Raw genomic sequence first — 21,289 nt, 5'->3', positions numbered from 1 at the left:
AAACCCAGCAGTGACACTGAGCCCCAGATCTGGGAAAGAACTTGATGCAAAATCCTAAAGCCAGCTAGCACACTGCTTCCCACTCCCCTCAATGGCCTCTCCACATCCATGGACCTGATCCCTGAGTCCTGAGCCTCCTGCAGATCAATATGATCCAACCCTATGGGGTGCCATTGGGGGCCTTAGACCTGAGCCTCAGGAATACAAAGGAGGAAGGCTGTGATCCCTTTGGGAGAAGAAAGGCCACTGGCCCACCCCTGTGTCCCTACCTCAGCCAAGGCCTGGCCCCTGAGTAGATGTATAACATAGAGGTCAAAAGGGCCCCAGGGTCAGGCAGATCTGGGTGCCAGTCGTGGCTCAACCACTAACCACCGGCTTGATGACCTTGGGCAAACAGCTCCCCCTCCTGGGCCTCTACCTCCTCATCAGTAAAATCGGATAATAACTGTGCCCTCGTGCCTTGGGTTATCATAGGGATTGGGGATACACACCTAACACAGGGCCTGGCACACAGCAAGTGTTCACTGTTGTTTCTTTTAGTTTGCTTATGGTAAGCCTTACAATCTTGTTGAGGAGTTAGGATGCACAGATATGAAATAAATAGCAAGGGGAGACATTTCTGAATCAGCTAAATTGTAGAGGGCAGATAAAAAGTACAAAAGAGACCAGAGGAGAGAAAGTTCTAGGTGATCTTAGCTTTTCAGCAAGGCTTCTTAGAAAAATGACGCTAATGCCTAACACTGATGTGATACTTACCATACACCAAGTACTCATCTAACTTTTACAATCACCCTGGGAGGTCAGTAGATCCAGTTTACAGATGAGAAAACCAAGTCAGAGAATCTTGCCCATGGCCACACATTTGGAAGCAGAGGGGCTGGGATCACACCCGGCAGGCTGGAGCCAGAGTCCCCATGCTTAACCGCTGCACTAACATAAACACTCTCAGGCTAGGCTTTGAGGCATAAATAGAGTGAAACAAGCCGGGCAGAGGGGAAGGGTTTTCCAGGTAAGGAAAGCAGAGTGGGTAAAGGCTCAGAGGTAGGACTGAGCGTGGCATACTCAGGAAGAGTGAGGATACCAGCCATCTGGAATCATAGACAGTCTTTAGACATCACAGTGTTCAATAACCCAGAAAAGGAAAGGCCTTGTCCAATGTCACACAATGAGGCAAGGGCAGGGCTACAGCTGGAAGGCAGGGTCAAGCCCAATTACAGGCTCTGTCCACTCAGCTGGGAGGTATGTGGGGTAGTGAATAGGCTCGTCTCAGACCCCAAAGCCCCGCCTTCTGCCATCTTAGGGAGGTCCTCTCCATCTCAGGCCTCGGTTTCCCTGTCTGCCCATTGAAGAAAGAACCTCTACCCAGCAAGCCTCCCAGGGATGTTAGAGGGAACACGCTGGGTAAAGATGGGCAGACTCCTGGTGGAATAACTGTGCAACTCGGCCCTGGCAGGTTGTCATCCTCATAGCCATGACTCTGCCCCACAACCCTGGAAGTGTGGGGGAGCCCCAGCCCCCCCAGACCATGGCGGTTCACAGGCGGGAGCACTTCCAGGAGGAGGAGCAGAAGGAGGAGAGGCAGCGGAGCCTGCACATAGGTTCCTCAATGCGGAAGCAGACCTTCCATACCAGGTGGGAGTGTGAGGGCAGGGACCCCGCTCCAGCTCTGCCCTCCCCCCAGGGCCCCTAATCTGAAACTGACACTCAACCCTGTCCTCTGGAGACTTCAGTCTGAGGGAGAAGGCACAGGCCTGTCCTCTGGAGACCCCAGTCCTGGGGGGGTGGGGCACTGCCCTGTCCTGGAAACCCAGTTAGAAGGGAGGTATGACCCTGTCTTCTGGAGACTCAAATATGATGTGGGTGACACAGCCTGCCTGCTAGCACCCCAAGGCTGAAGTGTATAGATGCTGCCCCAACCTCAGGAGCCCCACCAGATCCCCAGCCAGTCCTGAGGGGCCGTTTCCTCCTCTTTTCCTGGGAGCAGTGAGGAAGAGTATCAGTTCAGCGCGGCAGACTACGCCCTCGCAGCAGCCCTGGTTCTGACAGCCTCCTCAGAGTCATCTTGGTAAGTCAGGTGACCTTTCCAGAGAGCCCTGGGCTGGGAAAGGGGCCATTCTATCCAGTCCCCTGCCTCCCTGCTAGGCATTCACACTGAGCTTAAATCACCTGCCCAAAGTTATACATCTAGAATAAGGGGCTAGAGGAATTCAAGCCCAGAGCTGACAGCAAAGCCCACCATACCACCCTTTGGGTGGGCCCACAGGCAGTGGTGAGGCACTATGCCCAAAGGGAGCTGGTGGGGCCTCCCAGTTCACCAAGGCATATCACATGTGAGGGAGGGGACTAGAAAGGAGGGGAAGGAAGGGCAAGTAATCCAGTCCCAAGACCTCTGAAGGTCAAAGCACCTGGCTTTGGGCAGCACCCCGGATTAGGAGGCCTGTTCTGGTCCTGTATGGCTTCAAGCATGTCATGGAGCCTCAATCCTCTGCCCTGTAAAATGGGGACAGTAATGCCTGTCCACTTGGTCGTAGGGAAAATAAGACAACAAAGGCTTGTGAAAGACCTTTGCAAACGGTAACAATTATCAAGTGTTTATTAAGCACCTACTGCATGCAAGGCTCTTTCTGGGTGTTTTGGGGGCAAGAGAGGATTCAAAGTTGCTCTTGTCCTCAAGAAGCTGACAATGCTGGGCATGGGGATGGAGCTAGCAGGATGTCCCCCCCGGCCCCTCGGATTCCATCCAGGCCCTGATGGCCTCTGTCACCCACAGGGAGGCCCATCTGAGGCACCAGTCCTCCACCGTGGAGCTAGAGGAGCGTGGGCAGAAGCGGGTTGGCTTCGGCAATGACTGGGAGAAGACGGAGATTGCCTTCCTACAGACCCACAGGCTGCTGCGCCAGAGACGTGACAGGAAGACTCTGAGGCGGCGGGTGAGGGGATAGGCTGTGGCCCCCATGCTGGCTCTATTCTCTCTCCTCTTCCCTACCCCCTTCTTAAAAGGCAGCTGGGTGTCCAGGAAAGAATTTGACCGGAGATCGAACGCCAGTGCCACCACCTCTAGCCTTGTGACCTTGGGCAAGCGACTTAGCCTACCCAAGCCTCAGTTCTCTCATCTGTGAAATAGGCATGGTTGTACCAACTCTGTGTTAAGGTGGAAATTCAATGAGGTTGCATTTGTAAAGTGCCTTTCCCAATGCCTAGGACACGAAAGACCCTCAGGAAATGCTATTCCTAACAAATGTCAAGGGTCTGAAGCCACTCTCCATACCCCCTCCCCAGGGCAGGAGAGCAATAGTTAATATTCACATGGGGCTTTTTAGGACCAGGCATGTTTTGAATGTTTTTCACATGTTAACATGTTTAACCCTCCCTACTACCCCACAGAGGAGTAGGGGCTATTGGCATCATTCCATCTTACAGATAAGAAAACTGAGGCACAGAGATATTAGGCTACCTGCTCTGGTCCCACAGCTAGCAAGTGGCAGAGTTAGGCCTTGACCCCAGCAGGTTCCAAAGCCCATGTCCTGCCCACTGTACCACACCGTCTCTCAGCTAGTGGTAAAGGGAGCTCCAGGGGGCAAGGTGACAGCAAAGATAGGGGAGAGGTGGTCCCCTGGCTCACAGGAATCACAGACCACCTCGTACCTCCAGACAGAGGAGAAGATCCGGGAGGCCAAGGAGCTAAGAGAGCTGTGTTCCGGCCGGGGGCCCTGGTTCTGGATCCCTCTGCGCTCCCATGCAGTCTGGGAACACACCACAGTCCTGCTAACCTGCACTGTCAAGGCCTCCCCTCCACCCCAAGTCACCTGGTAAGTGCTAATGCAGGAGGGAGGGGTCCTAGCCCTGCCTGCAGGCTCTGGGCTCTACCTCCGGGGTGTTCCTTACAGCCCAACACCTCCCTTCTGGGAGCCTCGTTCCTCCCCCAGGAGTTCTTGATGGCTTAGAAAACTGCAAACCCTCAGACCCCAAGCCTGCCCATCCACCAGCTCAGCCTACTCCCCAAATAGAGCAGCAGCTGCTGGGGAGGCTCAGGCCGGGGTTATTCTTAGCCACCTCTCAGCCGCCTGGGGCTGCAACACTGGGCCACTGGGGAGCCAGCGCTTACAAAAATACGATTCTGGTGGCAATAGGAGGCAGCTGCTCTGAGCTGGATGTCTCTGGGGTTGGAGGGTGACGGGAGACAGGACAGAGATAGGGGAACAGGAAAGTAGGCCAGGAAGGCAGGGGTCCTACAGTGAGAAGAAGTTCTGGGCTAGGGTGGGAGCCCTGTGTTCCATACCTAGCTCTCTCTACTAACCCAGTGTATGGGCTCAGCCATGTCTCTTAACCTCTCTGGGCCTGCCTCAGTTTCCTGCTCTGTAAAATGGGTTAAGCCTTCTGTCCAGCTTATATGTGGTAAGGATTTAGGGCCACAGCAACATGGATGCCTTCAGAACTTGAAAAGGGCTGGGAAACCAAGAGACACCATTCCTTTCGTTATACTGAAAGCAGAGCCACAGAGGTTAGGCCCTGCTCGTGGACAGAAGAGGAAGGCAGCAGGGTCTCCTGAACTGATGTGACGGGGTGGCAGAAGGAGGTGTGCATTCATATAACTGATCCCCTAGGTCTAAGGCCCATCGCCAGGCACCTTGGCAGGTGAAGTGGTTGTTGTTGTTAGGTGCCGTTGAGTAGATTCCGGCTCACAGTGACCCTGTATGACAGAATAGAACTGCCCCCATAGGGTCTTTTCCCCCACAGAGCCACTGGTGGGTTCAAACCACCGACCTTTCAGTTAGCAGCAAAGCGCTTAGCCGTTGCACCACCAGGGCTCCTTGGCAGGTTAGGAAGGGGTTTCAATAAATACTCACCAAGCATGCAACTGTCTCAGGCCCTGAACTGGGCACTGGGGCACAGAAATGAACCAAATACAATCTCACTCTCAAGGAATTCTCAGCCCAGAGGAGAAACATAGATACAGAGAAAATTACATTCATGGGTGATACCTGAGATGAAGGAGTGAGGGTAAAGAGGAGGAAGTGGCTGCCTCGGGCTGAAAGATCAAGGAAGGCTTCTCAGAGGAGGTGGCATATAAGCCAAATCTTGAGGGATGAACAGACCATGGTCTAATAATAGAGAGAAGACAAACACACAAATAACTTAGAACATAAAGGAAAAGCATTATCTTGCACTTGAACCCAAGTTACAATTGACCCAGCACTTTTCTACCACTCTCGCATATGAGCCTCAAGGCCACTCATGACGTAGGGACTCTTACCCCATTTCACAGGAGAGGACATCAAGTGTGACTCGTCTAAGGTCACACTGCCAGTGTGAGCCAGGGTTCGAATTCGGGTCTCCAGACTCCAGTCGATAATGCTTCGTATTGGCCTAGAGAGTAGGAAAGTAATCATTACAATCGTGTTTTCCTTAATGCACACAATATGCTCTGAAGTCAGAGAAATAGAAAGCACTTAGGCTGGGAGCAACCAAGGAAGCGGCATTTTGAGGAAGTTAAGTCATTGCCTGAGTGTGCCAAGTGTGGTGCTAGGTACTGGGACTCAGTCCCTGCCTGCACACTGGTGCTCAGTAGGAGGATTGCCCCTGATGCCCAGCCTGGGCTAAGTGAGGGCCATTGCCTCAGCTTTCCTGGCCGGGCACCATGCCCGGCCCTTCCCTGGCTCTGTATCCAAGTGTAAAGCATTCTGTGAAAGCCTCTGGGAGAGGGTCTTGTTTTCACCCTTGCCAACAAGGTTGCCACAACAGAAAGCTAAACACTTCTCACAAGTGGCAGAAGCCAAGGCCAGGCCCATCTCCTGTCGGAGGGACTCAGGTGGCCCCTGGTGTTCCTGGCTTTGGAATCTGGTTTTCCACTGTCAATCGCCTCAGGCGAGGCCACACTTCGTCCCTGCGTTAGCCTCTGGAGGTTCCAGCCAGGCCCTGGTAGAAACTCAGCCCTGGGTCAGGAGGAAGACCTGGGCTCACTGGGCTGGCCAGGAGAGTCCATTCACTCAGCAATTATCGAGCACTTCCTGAATACACGCCACTGAGAGGGCTCAAACACACAGCCTGCCCCAAGTCTTTTTAATGAGAGAGGCTGAGGCAAATGCAGAAGCACTTAGCAGGTACCCAGAGGACTCATAACACTGAGCTGAGGGATCTTGAATCAGTGTCTCTGAGAAAGGTGGCAACTTGGACAACACCAAACCCCCTGAAGAGTGCCAGGGGTGGGGGGTTGGGACACAACAAGAGAAAGGCAGGAGCAGAGAAGGGAAATCCACTGGAAGGATGGGCTGGGGCCAGATGAGGAGGCCTTGAATGCCAAGCCAAGGAACCCTGGAGACAATGGAGAGCTATGGGGAACTCCAAGGCCCACTTTACCTTCAGGGGCAAGGGATGAGGTGAGGCTTCCACAGCATTCCCAGGGCCCAGGGAGGACTCAGGGGAAATTGCTGAGGAATGAGGTATTAGAAACCTGGTAGCCCAGGCTTCTAGGTCTCTGGCCAATGACAGGGCAAATTAAGCACAGCCCAGTCTGGCCACAGAGTTCCTGGGTGATGCAAACAGTTCATGCACTCTCTGTAAACCAAAAAGTTGGAGTTTCAAGTCTGCCCGGAGGTGCCTCAGAAGAAAGGCCTGGCAATCTACTTCCAAAATATCAGCCATTGAAAACTCCATGAGCACAGTTCTAATCTGACACACGTGGGGTCTTCATGAGCCAGAATCGACTCGACAGCAACTGGTTTTGATTAGTCTGGCCATGTTCACGCCACAGAAATGATTCTAACTGATGCCAGTTAGAATCAATCTCTTAGGCCAAGCATCCTTAATAAGTAAAATCTAACAGCAAAATATATGAGAGAGAAAAAGATTTAGATAAATAATAAAAATAGCACACATTTATGAGGGCCTCCTCAGAGCCAGGCACTGGGCCGGGCTCCTCACCTGGGTTGTCCCATTTTATCTTATTTTATTATCGGCCTCCACTTAGGATCACCCACACGGCAGGCGCTTCAAGGGCCTGACTGAATAGTCAGGACACTGAGACCCAGGGAAAGGCCAGGATAGCATTGAGGCCTCTAGCTGCCTGGGCTGTGCCCAGAGCTGCAGCTGGTGCTTTCTCTGTGAAGGGCAGAGGCTGGCCAGGCTGAGGTGTCTGGAATGTTCCTGACAGGTGTGGCTTGGGGGACCTGACCTCAGCTCCCAGGCTTGGGGGAGCTGGACAGATTGGACATCCAGATTAGGCATCACCCTCCCCATGGGGGATTTAGTTGGGCTCCTTTTCAAAGAGAGTGCGGCTTGGGGGTTGTGCGGAGGGCCATGGGTGTGGCTCTGTTTGGTTGCCATGGAGACAAACAGGGCTTGCGCGGAGCTAGGTCTAAGGAAGGCAGACCACTGAGACTGGTGTGCCCTCTATCTGAGGGCTGAGGCCTCCTCTTCAATCTCAACCACACCACTGGGCAGAGAGAGAGGCGCCCATTCAAGCCCTCACCCACACAGAGGCCCAGAGAGGGAGACGGACTTGCCCAAGGTCACACAGCAAGCTGTGTCAAGAATCCAGCCCTCCTAACTCCTTGATCTTCCAGAACCCCCACCCTGGCCTAATGGCCTGGGGAAAGAGGCAAGGCCATCTCACTTCCCAGTCCACATGGCAGGGAGGAGACCCCAAAGTTTGCAGAAAACAAAAGGGGGTACCCAGGGTACAGCAGGACAGACTGACCCGCTTGACCACTCTTGAGAGCCACCTGGGGAGTTTTAAAAAATTCTAATACCTGGGTTCCACCCCAGAGATACTGATTGAATTGGTCTGTGATGCAGCCTGAACTTGGAGAGTTTTAAAGGCTCCTAAGGTGATTCTGGAAACCCTGGTGGCATAGTGGTTAAGTGCTATAGCTGCTAACCAAAGAGCCGGCAGTTCGAATCCACCAGGCGCTCCTTGGAAACTCTATGAGGCAGTTCTACTCTGTCCTGTAGGGTCACTATGAGTCGGAATCGACTGGACAGCACTGGGTTTGTTTTTTTTTTTTTTTAAGGCAATTCTAATGAGAGCCAAGACAAAGAACTGCTGTCTTGAGGGATCTGCAAGGGAGGTAGGGATGTGGGTACCTTCTCTGGCAGCCATCCCCAGTGAGAAGGGAAAAGCTGGGGCCTGATCCCTGGAGTACTCCTGGGAGTGTCCCCGCCGTGGGGGGTACTCCTAATTATGGGCCGCCTCTTCTCCGCCCCCTAAATGGGGAATGAACCCTTGAACATCTGCAGTGTGCAGGGCACCAGGGAAAGGCTTTACATATACCTGATCCCATTTAATCCCCACAGCAACCCTGTGAGGTCGGTGCTGTTATTACTCCCATTTTACAGGAGAGGCAACTGAGGTTCAGAGCGGTCACATAGGCTAGTAAGCAGCACAACGGTGAGGTTAGAATCCAGGTCTGAGAGGAACCTCCGCCCTGACTGCTGCCACAGACCTCTTTGCCTCCACAGGTACAAAAACGAGGTACGAATTGATCCCCGCCTCTTTCCTGCCGGAAAATACCGAATCAAGAACAACTATGGACTGCTGACCCTGGAGATTAGGAGGTGAGACTGTGATCCCCAATGAGACTCATGACCCCCAGACCCTCCCCACCCCGACCAGGGCCAGAGCAGGATCCCAACCCCATCCTTGGAGCAGCGTTTCCTGAGTTTACCTCACTTTCAAAATTATCTGGGGTGCTTGTTAAAATACCAATTCCTGAAATAGACCCACATGCCAAGACTCAGATTAAGTAGGTCTGCAGTGGGCCCAGGAATGGGCATTTAACACTGCTTTCCCCATGTGATTCTGGTGCCTTGAAATATACAATGAGAACTACGGACTCAGAGGCTAGCAGCAAGGACTGAGCGCTGAGTGAGGAATGTGGAGACAGCTCCTTGCTGGGGGAGAGGACACATGAGCGCGTACATACTCACAGTCACACATGTGTGCACACACAGTCACACACGTGTGTGCACACACAGGCACACGCATGTGCATGCACACACGTGTGTACACACACAATGAGAAGCAGATGGAGGGGGCATCACTGTGGAAACGAAAACTCAAACCCATTGCCAACAAGTCGGTTCCAACTCACCGCAACCCAATGTGTTACAGTGTGGAACTGCATCCCATAGGATTTTCTTGGCTGTAATCTTTAAGGAAGCAGATTACCAGGCTTTTCTTCCATGGCGCTGTGGTTGGGTTTAACCACCAACCTTTAGGTTAGTAGTCAAGTGCAAACCATTTGTGCCACCCACAGACCTCACCAAGGGAGTTTGTTAAAAAAAAAAAAAATTTTCACTGAGTCAACTCTGACTCGTGACGACCCCTTCTCATGGTGACTTTCTGTGACTCTCTGTGTGTCAGAGTAGAACTGTGTTCCATAGAGTTTTCAATGGCCAATTTTTCCAAAGTAGATCACCAGGCCTTTCTTCCAAGATGCCTCTGGGTGGACTCAAACTTCCAATCTTCAGTTAGCAGCTAAGCATGTTAACCATTTGCGCAACCCAAGGACTTGGAGAGTTTGTTAGATAGGCCTTTCAGGAGATGGTGAGTCTTAAACATGGTTTTAAAGGCAGGGGCAGGGTGTGTGGAAGGAAGCCATATGAGAATAAAAAGCACAACACTCCCTAAAGGATGCGTTATTAATACGAGCGGCCGCATGCTGACTTCCTAACAGGTGCCAAGTCCTGTGCTAGGTGCTTTCTGTGTATTATCAATAATCCTAACCACTGTACTTCCACGGAAGTATTGTTATCCCCTTGTTACAGGTAAGCAAACAGAGGCTTCAAAAGTTAAGGGACTTACAGAGCTAGTACAGGGTAGGCCCTGGGTTTGAGCCCTGTGCTCTCCATCTGGGTTCTTTTCAATACACCAAACCCTCCATCTCAACCACATTCGTCTTCAGAGACCCAAAGATGGACAAGATGTGGATCCTACCCTCCAGAAGGAAAATGGTCATGCATGGACGTAAATATCTGACCCTTTGGGGCTTAATAGGGAGGTGTCCCATGAGCTACATAGTGAGGAAGGCCTCAAGGAGCAGGGGGAACTGGCTCTGAAAACAAAGTGATACGCCAGTGTTCGTTGTCATTGTCATTAGGTGCCGTGAAGTCGGTTCTGACTCATAGTGACCTTACGTACGACAGCATGAAACACACAAGTCTGCCCAGAGGTGTGACATCTTCACAATGGCCACTGTGTTTGAGACCGTCAACCTGACGGGCTCATCTGGCATTCTACCAGACAATGTTCCACTGCTATTCATAAGGTCTTCACTGGCCAATTTTTTTTAGAAGTAGATCACGAGGTCCTTCTTTCTAGTCTGATTTAGTCTGGAAGCTCCACTGAAACCTGTCCACCATGGGTGACCCTGCTGGTGTGAGAAATCCCGGTGTCATAGCTTCCAGCATCACAGCAACACACAAGCCACCACAGTACAACAAACTGACAGACGAGTGGTGGTTCATCACAGCAATACACTTGGCAATTATTATTATTATCAGAGCCAAACGGTGGAAATAATCCAAATGTCCATCAAGAGATGGATGGATAAGCTAATGCGGTCTATACGTACAATGGGGTATTAATCTGCTGTAAAAAGGCATGAAGTTCTGAAGTTACCACATGGATGAACTTCAAAAATATGCTCAGTGAAATAAGTCAGATACAAAAGGACAAATATTGTATGATGCCGTTTATATGAATTATCTATGTTAGACAAGAAGGAGGTTAGTGGTTAGTTGGGCTGGGAGGAAAAGGAGGAATGAGAAGTTATTGCTTAATGGCTACAGAGTTTCTATTTGGGGTGATGAAGACATTTTGGAAACAAATCGTGGTGATGGTTCACAGCATTGTGAAAGCGATTAATGTCACTGGCTTGTAGACTTGAAAATGGTAAAAATGGCAAATTTTATGTAGTATGTATTTTACATCAGTAAAATAAAAGCAAGCAAACAAAACAAGAGCAATTCCTACCCAGAGTGACCAGGGGGAAATGAGAAGCATAAAGGGGCCTCTCTGTTTGCCGACGGGGTCAGGTGTACCACATCCACCACCTACTCTCATGGTCACCTGGGATAGGGTATCTGGAAGTTTTCTGCCATCCCATGTGCCATGGTGCCCTTGGGGTGGAACCAGCCCTCCTTGACTGGGAACATGACAGGGTTGGCCTGGCTGGTGGTAAGACCCAGGCCTGAGAGCAAGGACACGTGGATACCTGGCCCAGTTCTGCCACAGATTGGCAGTGTTCCTTGGACAAGTCCATCCCCCACTCTGCTCTTGCTCCAGGATTCTGATTTGGAGGTGTTGATAGGACAGGGGGCAATGCCTGGGAGAATGCTCATCACCTTGAGGCATGGTTGAACTCCAGTTGCTGTGTGACTCTGAGCAAGTCACTTAACCTCTCTGATCCTTCAGAGTCAATAATAGCAATGCAATGTGGTACATCATATTTTCAAAGCATTTCTGCCTGAGGTGGTTTAGGCTGATGTAATGTCCCCAGTTTTTCAGAGGAGGAAGCTGAGCCATAAAGAGGTGTAGTGGCCAGCCCAAAGACACAGCATTCAGAGATGGGGCCTGAACTAGAACCCAAGGTCCCCCTTTGCACCATTAGGCCTTGCTGTTAATCCCAGCCTTTTCCACTCCCAGATAGGGACTGGAGTTTCCCATGGAGCCCAACAGTCTCAGGAGGAACTTCCCTCTCTCTCATTTTCAGATGCACCATTGAGGACTCAGGCACCTACACTGTGATAGTGAAAAACGCCTATGGCCGAGCCTCCTCCTTTGCCAAAGTCCTCGTCCGCAGTAAGTCTTTCCGTTCCTGCCAGGCCAGGCCAGAGCAAACCCAGGATGAGCAGATGAGGCCATGGGTCTGCTATCTGACTCTAGGAAGGGCCCTCGGCACCAAGGGGTGTTTGGACTGAGGTAGGGTGACCAGGGAGGCCGTGGAGACTCACTTCCCTGGGGCCTTTGGAGTAAGCGTGCAAGTCTCCTCCCTCAGACTGGGTGGCCAGCCAGCGCCAGCTTTGTGGGCTGACGGTGGAAGGCATGGATGAGATAGGATTATCTGCCCCTGTGGGCTGGCATCAAGAGGAGAGGAAAAGGGAACTGACATTGTCTGAGTTCTCCTGATAATATACCATCTTATTTCATCCCAAGCTAGCAGGAGGGTAAGACTGAGACTTGCACTCCCCTCTGTCTGCAGGGTGACCATTAGCACGGATTGCAATGTTGTGTGGACTGGGTGGATAGTTAGAAAAAGAGGTCCTTCCCTCCAAGCAGATATAGGCCACATGCCAGGGTGCAAGGCTTGGCAAGTGGAAAACAGACTGGATACCAGACCCCACTTGCCCTATCGGTGGACACGTTTGCGCAGTGCACAACCTACACCACTGTTCAAGGTGACCCTACTTGCCTGTCCCCTGCTCTTAACATCAGGTGGAGGCTGTGCCCAGGTGCAGCTCATAGCCTCTGGAGAGTGGTCTGGCCCTGCCAGCCCTTCTGAGGGGGTCTTTAGGGACAAAAAACAAGCCCTACCAACTCCCCACTCCATCCGCACTGTCTCATTTAGGTTCTCGGGTCTATTACATTATGGGCATCTGAAATAAGAACACAAAGCAGGGGAGAAGCTCAGGAGTGAGACAAACCCAAATTCTGACTAGCTGTGGGATCCTGGGCACGCCATTTCACCCTCAGAGCCTCCATTTCTTCATCTGTAAAAGGAGCACCCTACATCTCAGTCACTCATGGTGATTAAATGAGATGATATAGATAAAGCTAGCATATGGTAGGCTCTTGTTGTTGTTAGGGGCTGTTAAGTCCCTTCTGACTCACAGCAACACTGTGTACAACAGAACGAAACACTGCCCAGTCCTGTGCCATCACCACAACTGCGATGTTCAAGCCCGTTGTTGCAGCCACTGTGTCAATTCATCTCATTGAGGGTCTTCCTCTTTTTGGCTGACCCTCTCTCTACTTTACCAAGTATGATGCCCTTCTCCAGGGACTGATTCCTCCCAGTAACATGTCCAAAGTACATGAGATGAAGTCTCACCATCCTCAATTCTGAGCACCACTCTGGCTGTACTTCTTCCACACAGACTTGTTCATTCTTCTGGCAGTCCATGGTATATTCAATACTCTTCGCCAACACCATAATTCAAAGGCACAATTCTTCTTCGGTCTTCCTTATTCATTGGCCAGCTTTTGTGTGCAGATGAGGCGGCTGAAGATACTACGGCTTGAATCAAGCGCACCTTAGTCCTCAAAGTGACGCCTTTGCTTTTGAACACTTTAAAGAGGCCTTTTGCAGCAGATTTGCTCAGTGCACTATGTCACTGATTTCTTGACTGCTGCTTGCCTGGGAATTGATTGTGGATCCAAGGAAAATGAAATCCTTGAAACTTCGATCTTTTCTCCTTTTATCATGATGTTCCTTATTGGTCCAGTTGTGGGGATTTTTGTTTTCTCTATGTTGAAATGTGATCCATACTAAAGGCTGTAGTCTTTGATCTTCATCAGTAAGTGCTTCAAGTCCTCTTCCGTTTCAGGAAGCAAAGTTGTGTCATCTGCATATTTGCAGGCTGTTAATTTCTTCCTCCAATCCTAATGCCACGTTGTTCTTATAGTCCAGCTTCTCGGATTATTTGCTCAGCATACAGATTGAATAGGTATGGTGAAAGGATACAACCCTGATGCACAGCTTTCCTGACTTTAAGCCACTCAGTATCCCTTTTTTCTGCCAGAACAACTGCTTCCTGATCTGTGTACAGGTTCCTCATGAGCACAATTAAGTGTTCTGGAAATCCCATTCTTCAAAATATTATCCATAATTTGTTATGATCCACACAGTCGAATGCCTTTGCATAGTCAATATAACACAGGTAAACATCTTTCTGGTATTCTCTGCTTTCAGCCAAGATCCATCTGACATCAGCAATGATATCCCTCCTTCCATGTCCTCATCTGACTCTGGCTTGAGTTTCTAGCAGTTTCCTGTTAATGTACTGCTGCAACCCCTTTTGAATAATATTCAGCAAAATTTTACTTGTGTGTGATATTAACGATATTGCTTGAAAATTTCCACATTCTGTTGAATCACTTCTCTTTGGAATGAACACAAATACGGAGATCTTCCAGTCGGTTGGCCAGGTAGCTGTCTTCTAAATTTCTTGGCATAGATGAGTGAGTTCATCCAGCATTGCATTCATTTGTTGAAACATCTCCATTTGTTTTCCGTCAATTCCTGGAGCCTTGTTTTTTGCCAATACCTTCAGTGCAGCTTGGATTTCTTCCTTCAGTTCCATTGGTTCTTGATCATATGCTACCTCATGAAATGACTGAATGTTGATCAATTCTTTTTGGTACAGTGACTGTATATTCCTTCCATCTTCTTTTGATGCTTCCTGCATCATTTAGTATTTTACTCATAGAATCCTTCAATATTGCAACTCAAGGCTTGAATTTTTTCTTCAGTTCTTTCAGCTTGAGAAATGCAGAGTGTGTTCTTCCCTTTTGGGTTTCTAACTCCTAGTCTTTGAGCATTTCATTATAACACTTTATAATGAAATACTTTACTCTGTCTTCTCTAGCTGTCCTTTGAAATCTTTTGTTCAGCTCTTTTACGTGATCATCTGTTCCGTTCGCTTTAGCTACTGTACATTCAAGAAAAAGTTTCAGAGTCTCTTCTGACATCCATTTTGGTCTTTTCTTTCTTTCCTGTCTTTTAAATGACCTTTTGCTTTCTTCATGTATGATGTCCTTGATGTCATCCCACAACTTGTCTGGCCTGCGGTCGTTAGTGTTCAATGCATCAAATCTATTCTTCAGATGGTCTCTAATTCAGGTGGTATGTACTCAACGTTGTACTTTGGCTCTCATGAACTTGCTTTTTCTTCAGCTTTTAGCTTGAACTTGCATGTGAGCAATTGACGGTCTGTTCCATAGCTGGCCCCTGGCCTTGTTCTGACTGATGATATTGAGCTTCTCCATCGTCTCTTTCCAAAGATGTAGTCGATTTGATTCCCGTGTATTCCGTCCAGCGAGGTCTACGTGTATAGTTTCCATTTATGTTGTTGAAAAAAGGTATTTCCAATGAATAGGTCATTGGTCTTGCAAAATTCTATCATGCAATCTCTGGCATCATTTCTATCACCAAGGCCTACAGATCCAACTACAGATCCTTTTTTCTTTATTTCCAACTTTTGCGTTCCAATCACCAGTAATTATCCATGCATTTTGATTTCATGTTTGATCAATTTCAGACTGCAGAATTTGGTAAAAAATCTTCGATTTCTTCATTTTTGGCATTGGTGGTTGTCTTAGTCATCTAGTGCTGCCATAACAGAAATACCACAAGTAGATGGCTTTAACAAAGAGATATTTGCTTTCTCACACTCTAGTAGGTTACAAGTTCAAATTCAGGGTGTCAGCTTCAGGGGAAGGCTTTCTCTCTCTGTCGGCTCTGGAGGAAGGTCCTTGTCCTCAATCTTCCCCTGGTCAAGTGGCTTCTGGGGCACAGGGACCTGGTGTCCAAAGAACGCACTCTGCTCGTGGTGCTGCTTTCTTGGTGATATGAGGTCCCCAACTCTCTGCTTGCTTCCCTGTCCTTTTATCTCTTGAGAGATAAAAGGTAGTGAAGGCCACACCCCAGGGAAACTCCCTTTACACTGGATCAGGGAGGTGACCTGAGTAAGGGTGGTGTTACAATCCGACCCTAATCCTCTTAACATAGAATTACAATGGAGGACAACCACACAATCCTGGGAATCATGGCCTAACCAAGTTGACACATATTTTTGGGGGGATACAATTCAATCCATGACAGTGGTTGATTAATAGTCGTGCTAACTAGTACTTCTTTAGAGGCATATGGATATTACCTATCATGGGAGTGTTGTACTTCATGATAGATCTGGAAATGTCTTTTTGAGGATGAATGTGGCACCATTCCTCTTCAATTTGTCATTTCCAGCATAGTAGACCATATGACTGCCTAATTGAAAATGGCCAGTACCAGTCCATTTCAGCTCACTAATGCCTAGGGTATCCATCTTTATGTGTTCTATTTCATTTTTGATGATTTTGAATTTTCCTAGATTCATATTTCATACATTCCACATTCTGATTTTTAACGGATGTTTGCAGCCGTTTCTTCTCATTTTGAGTAGTTCCACATCAGCAAATGAAGGTCCTGAAAGCTTTACTCCATCCACATCATTAAGGTTGACTATACTTTGAGGAGGCAGCTCTTCCCCAGCTGTGTTTTGAGTGCCTTCCAACCTGAGGGGCTCATCTTCTAGCACTATATCAGACAATGTTCCGCTACTATCCTAAGGTTTCAGTGGCCAATTATTTTAGAAGTAGATCGCCATGTCCTCCGTCCTAGTCTGTCTTAGTCTGGAAGCTCCACTGAAACTTGCCCACCAAGGGTGACCCTGCTGGTATTTGAAACACCAGTGGCATAGCTTCCAGTATCACAGCAACACGCAAGCCACCACAGTACGACAGACTGACAGAGAAGTGGTGGTGGCTCTTATGAAAGAATAATCCCTCCCTCTCTTCACAACCAGAGTGGAACACTTCCCAGCAGGCCGCAACCAGATAGCACCTCCAAACCCAGAAGAACAATGTACCTTGCCCTTAACTGGGAGAGGACAGATCCTACCCCTAGGCACAGAGAGGAGAAACCCCCAAAGAATTCACCCAAAGGGTGACTGCTACACCCTTTGGTGAGCATTCACACACACACTGGTCTCCCCAGGCAGCTGTCCTGCCCACCCTCCCTGCCTCTTGTCAGACCTTGTTAAACTGTCCTTCACCGTCCTTTCCATCCCCTGCCCTGTGCCCCAAATAACTTGGGAGGCAGCTTGGCCAGGACAGTCTGTCAGTGTGGAAATTTGAGCTGTTCCATAGACTGAGCCCAGAGCCAAGCCAAAGGTCAGGCATCTGCCCTGCTTCCCTCTGACTCCCTATCCTTCCCATCACTCCACCTAGATCCCCGTCCCTCCCGCCATCAATGCCTGCAACCCTGGCATCTTCTCGGCCCCTAGACTTCAGCCAACCTCCTGCTGAGAGTACCCGCTCACCACCCCCCACTCCCCGCTTTCATGTCCATAGCAACTGTGGTGGTCCCAGCGGAAGGTGCCGGGCTGGGAGGCAGAAGCCCTAGGTTCTAATCCTGAGTCCTCCTGGGTTCTAATCCTGAGTCCTCCACTGATGCTCTGTGTGACCTTGGGCAGCTTCTGTACCTCTCTGGGCCTCACTCACAAAGGTCTTTTCCAGGGAGGCAGCATCATGTCCTAGAATCAAGCTGCTGAGGTGTTAGCTGGTGATCATGCCTCAGCTTCCTCCTCTGTATGCAAGATAACAGTTGTACTGACAGACAGGGCTGTGGTGAGGGTCACATGAGTTACTATGAGGCATATGGTAAGCACCCTGTGAGCAGTAGCTGTTCTTGCTATTCCTTGGTGGTCTGTGTCAATATTGCCTTGGGTTTCACCTGTCAGCCTCTGGGGGTTCACTGAACACTGCTTCCACCCCTGCCACCTCTCCCTGGTCCCACCAGAAACCCAGGTGTCTCCAGGCTTGACCTCTATGTAGATAGTGTGTGATGTTGGCAGTAAGCTTGGGCAAAGGAAGGAAACCACCATTTACCACACACCTACTATGTGTCAGGCTCTTGCCAAAAACTTTATTCATGTGAACTCATTTACTCATAACCCTACCACCATCAGGGAGGAATTACTGCCCCCATTTTACTGATGAAGGAACTGAGGCACAGAGAGGTGAAGGAACATTCCCGAAGTCAAACACGAGCCCCCAGTAGACCAGGACTCAAAGCCGCGACCAAAGTCTATGTCTCCAAAATCTAGTAGGAGTGTGGGGTCTGAACCTTCTCCAACTCCATTTGCTTTGGGTTTTCAGCGTACCTGGGGAAGGATGCTGGCTTCGATTCGGAGATCTATAAAAGTAAGGAGTCTTTAAGGGAGGGAATACTTGGGGGGAGGGTGTGTCTGGGACTCCTCGTTCACACCTCTCCACAGGCCCTTTTCAGAATACAGCCATCCATGGCCCACTAAGGATGTCCACTTGGGGTTGGCCTATCAGCTATTAATACTAGCAAACTGGTTTATGGAGGTCCCCAGGCACGCCAGCTGCTGAGCAAAAACTGAGTTGGAAAGGTGAATCTATGGCCCAACTGACAAGGGACATGATGGGATGGCCTTTGGATGTTCGCTGTCTTGGCTTATCCAGGCTCCCACCTGGATAAGTCCCTTCCCCCACACCACCCACAGGACCAGGTCCTTCTTCTCCTTGTCAAGCCCATTTTGGGAACTGTGAACTCAGAGGATTTGGAACGCCCCAGGAGGGTCCTTTCTCCCATCTACACCCCAGGCCCGGTGTCTGCTCTGGGCTGACAGTCTCCAAAGGCTTTTGCCCCAAATTCCTGTTCTCATCCCAGGATCCATGTTTGGCCCCAAAGTGGAGTTCACATCAGTGCTGAAGCCTGTCTTTGCCCGTGAGAAGGAACCCTTCTCCCTGTCCTGCTTATTTTCGGATGGTGTGTTGGATGCCGAACAGAACATCCAGTGGTTCCGAGACGGTGAGGACCCCCAGTGCTGGCCCCAGCCTTCAGCCTCACCTCCCTCTACAGCCAGATCAGAGCCAGAGAGGCTGGAAGCCAGAGAGTGACTAGAGCCCTGACTCCATCTCCAGTCCTGGGACCCCCCAGTGGAGGGAGACCCAGCTATGCCCCTCCCCCAAACTAAAGACAAACTGTGTCATGGGTGCTAAAGAGGCAGAAGAAAGCAGGAGCACAGCTAGGTGGAGGTCAGGTCAAGTAACCCTACAAATGGTCACCCAGCACTATGGAGTGCCGGGATGGGTGTGGGGGTGGGTACATGAAGGAGACACAGCTCTGCCCTCCAGGGACTCTCCATGGGGAGGAGAGATGAAGCCGGGTTGGAGCTACAGCTCCCAGGGCCTGCCGTGGTCGGGCATTGCTTGCCCTGCTCATGCAGCATCTGTCCGATCCTCACCACAACCCAACAGCACTGGAAGCAATGAGAACAGAGGCAAAGACCAAAAGCAGTGCAGCACCCAGGGTGCTCAGGGCAGGTTGTGACAGGCATATAGGGTCTTTTAGAGTCTGGATGTGGTGAGGGATAGTAATCACAGCCTCAGGGGCTAGGAGGCCTCTGGGGGTGTCATGGGCAAGGCCTGGAGGAAGCGGGTCAGCTAGGGCAGGAGGAGGTGGCCCTGCATCTGTGACCAGGCCTGCAGCCAAAGGACAAGGTGTACAGGGCCCCCCACGCCCCAGCTTTGAGCCTGAGGAGGCTGCACCTGCTGGGCTGAGAGAGGAGGAAAGCCATAGGAGTCCTGAGAATAGCTGCAGTGACAAGCTGAGATGCTTTCTGAAATCTGTAGATCTTCTAGAATAGGGGCTGCTGACAGGAGGACAGGGACTTCATGTGGGCAAAGAGAAGGATAGCCCAACAGGGTGGCTTCAGGGCAAGGCCTACTCCTTAGGCCCCAGAGTACCTTTCTTTACTAAGCCCTCATCCCTCTCACTAAGCTTTGGACCCCATCACGAGCCCTCACTCCTTTATTAAGCTCCCAACCTCCACCCACTAGAGCCTCCACTCCCTTCACTGAGCCCTCACCTCCTTAGTGAACTCTTACCCTCTCACTGAGCCCTCACTATGCTCAGTGAGCCCCCACCCCTCACTGAGCCCCCACCCCTCACTGACCCCTCACCTCTCTCATTGATACTCCATCCGCTTCCTTGAGCTCCCACCTCCTCACTGAGCCTCCACCCCCTTTATTGAGCCCTCACCCCCTACTGAGCCCTCACCTCCCTCATTGATTCCCCATCCCCTTCGTTGAGCCCCCACCTCCTCACTGACCCCCCACCCCCCTCTTTGTGCCCCCACCCCTTTTATTGAGCTCCCACCCCCTCTCTGAGCCCTCACCTCCCTCCTTGATCCCCTACTCCCGTCATTGAGTCCCCACCTCCTCGCAAAATCCCCACCCCCTCACTGAGCCCCCACCCCCTCACTGACCCCTCACCTCCCTCATTGATCCCCCATCCCCTTCTTTGAGTCCCCACCTCCTCACTGAGCCCCCACCCCCCCATTGTGCCCCCACCCCCTTTATTGAGCTCCCACCCCCTTACTGAACCCCACCTCCTCACTGAGCCCCCACCCCCTCATTGAGCCTGCACCCCCTTCATTGAGCCCCCACCCCCTTCACTGAGCCCCACCCCCTTACTGAGCCCCCACCACCTCACCAAGCCCCCACCCCCTCACTGAGCCCCAAACCCCTCACTGGGCCCTGCCCCACCCCCTAAGGTTTCAGCAGAGGAGCATTCAGCTGCCACCTCAGCAAAGCCCTGGAGGTCACCACCCCCACCCCAACCCTCAAGCCTAGTGGAGCCTCCAGGTATGGCCACCCCAGCCCCACCCCCTGTCTAGCCAGGCCTCCAGACCCCCAGAATGTCTCCAGGTTTCCAGGTGAAGCCAGGAACCCTGCAAACTCAAACTGAGCACCTTTCTCTCCACAGGGAGCCTACTGAGGTCCTCTGGGCGCCGGCAGATCCTCTTCGCAGACCGCCAGGCATCCGTGAAGGTGTCCTGCGCCTACAAGGAGGACGAGGGCCTCTACACGGTCCGGGTGCCCTCGCCCTTTGGGGCCCAGGAGCAGAGTGCCTATGTGTTTGTGAGAGGTGAGGAGGGCTGGGGAGGCAGGATGGCTGGTTGGGAGCCCAGAGACCAGGGATCTGCCCTTGACTGATTGCTGTGTGACCTTGACTAGTCCCCTGCTCTCTTTGGATCTCAGTTTCCCGCTATAAAACAGAGGTGTTAGGTTAGATTCTCTCTAAGAATCTCTGTGACGTCCTATGACCTCCAAAAGTGCAGAGCCGAGAACCTCGAACTTGGGGTCTGGGAAGGCGGGCTGAGCGTGTACCTGGGACAGGATTCTGGTCACTGGTAGAGCTCTGCCTCCTGGTCTTTGAACCTGATCTGAGTTGAAACCCTGGCTTTGTCACTTCCCTTGTTGGGTGACTTTGGACAAGTCACTTTACCTCTATGAGACTCAATTTCCTCTTCTAAAAAATGGGGGGTTGCTATGGGACCCAGAGATTAATTATGCCAGTCATTTAGGTGCATGGTGTTGAGTGGGTCTAATAAAAAAAAAAAAAATAGTGCTATCTAGGGGTGGATTAACCAGTAAACACGGTATGCACCAGCTTGAATTAAGCAAGGTTCCCACAGGCTTAACTGTGTTTATTTG

At 50.8% G+C, this 21,289-nt stretch overlaps 1 protein-coding gene across 1 annotated transcript in view; it reads left to right on the top strand.

Annotated features, from left to right (window-relative positions):
• Positions 1 to 1,471: 1,471 nt before the first annotated feature.
• The window catches only part of MYOM3 (myomesin 3), a 55,266-nt gene continuing 35,448 nt past the window's right edge, over positions 1,472 to 21,289 (top strand). The window contains exons 1-9 of the mRNA XM_049878265.1: positions 1,472 to 1,632; positions 1,985 to 2,065; positions 2,771 to 2,930; positions 3,652 to 3,809; positions 8,458 to 8,553; positions 11,712 to 11,800; positions 17,921 to 17,965; positions 18,459 to 18,599; positions 20,559 to 20,720. Of these exons, the coding sequence (XP_049734222.1) occupies positions 1,472 to 1,632; positions 1,985 to 2,065; positions 2,771 to 2,930; positions 3,652 to 3,809; positions 8,458 to 8,553; positions 11,712 to 11,800; positions 17,921 to 17,965; positions 18,459 to 18,599; positions 20,559 to 20,720 (1,093 nt within the window). The remainder of the gene's footprint in view (positions 1,633 to 1,984; positions 2,066 to 2,770; positions 2,931 to 3,651; positions 3,810 to 8,457; positions 8,554 to 11,711; positions 11,801 to 17,920; positions 17,966 to 18,458; positions 18,600 to 20,558; positions 20,721 to 21,289) is intronic.

This window comes from Elephas maximus, chromosome 3 (assembly GCF_024166365.1).
Source record: "Elephas maximus indicus isolate mEleMax1 chromosome 3, mEleMax1 primary haplotype, whole genome shotgun sequence".
Classification (NCBI taxonomy): domain Eukaryota; kingdom Metazoa; phylum Chordata; class Mammalia; order Proboscidea; family Elephantidae; genus Elephas; species Elephas maximus.
The sequence above is the reverse complement of the archived record's forward strand: the minus strand, read 5'-3'. Positions and strand labels throughout refer to the sequence as shown.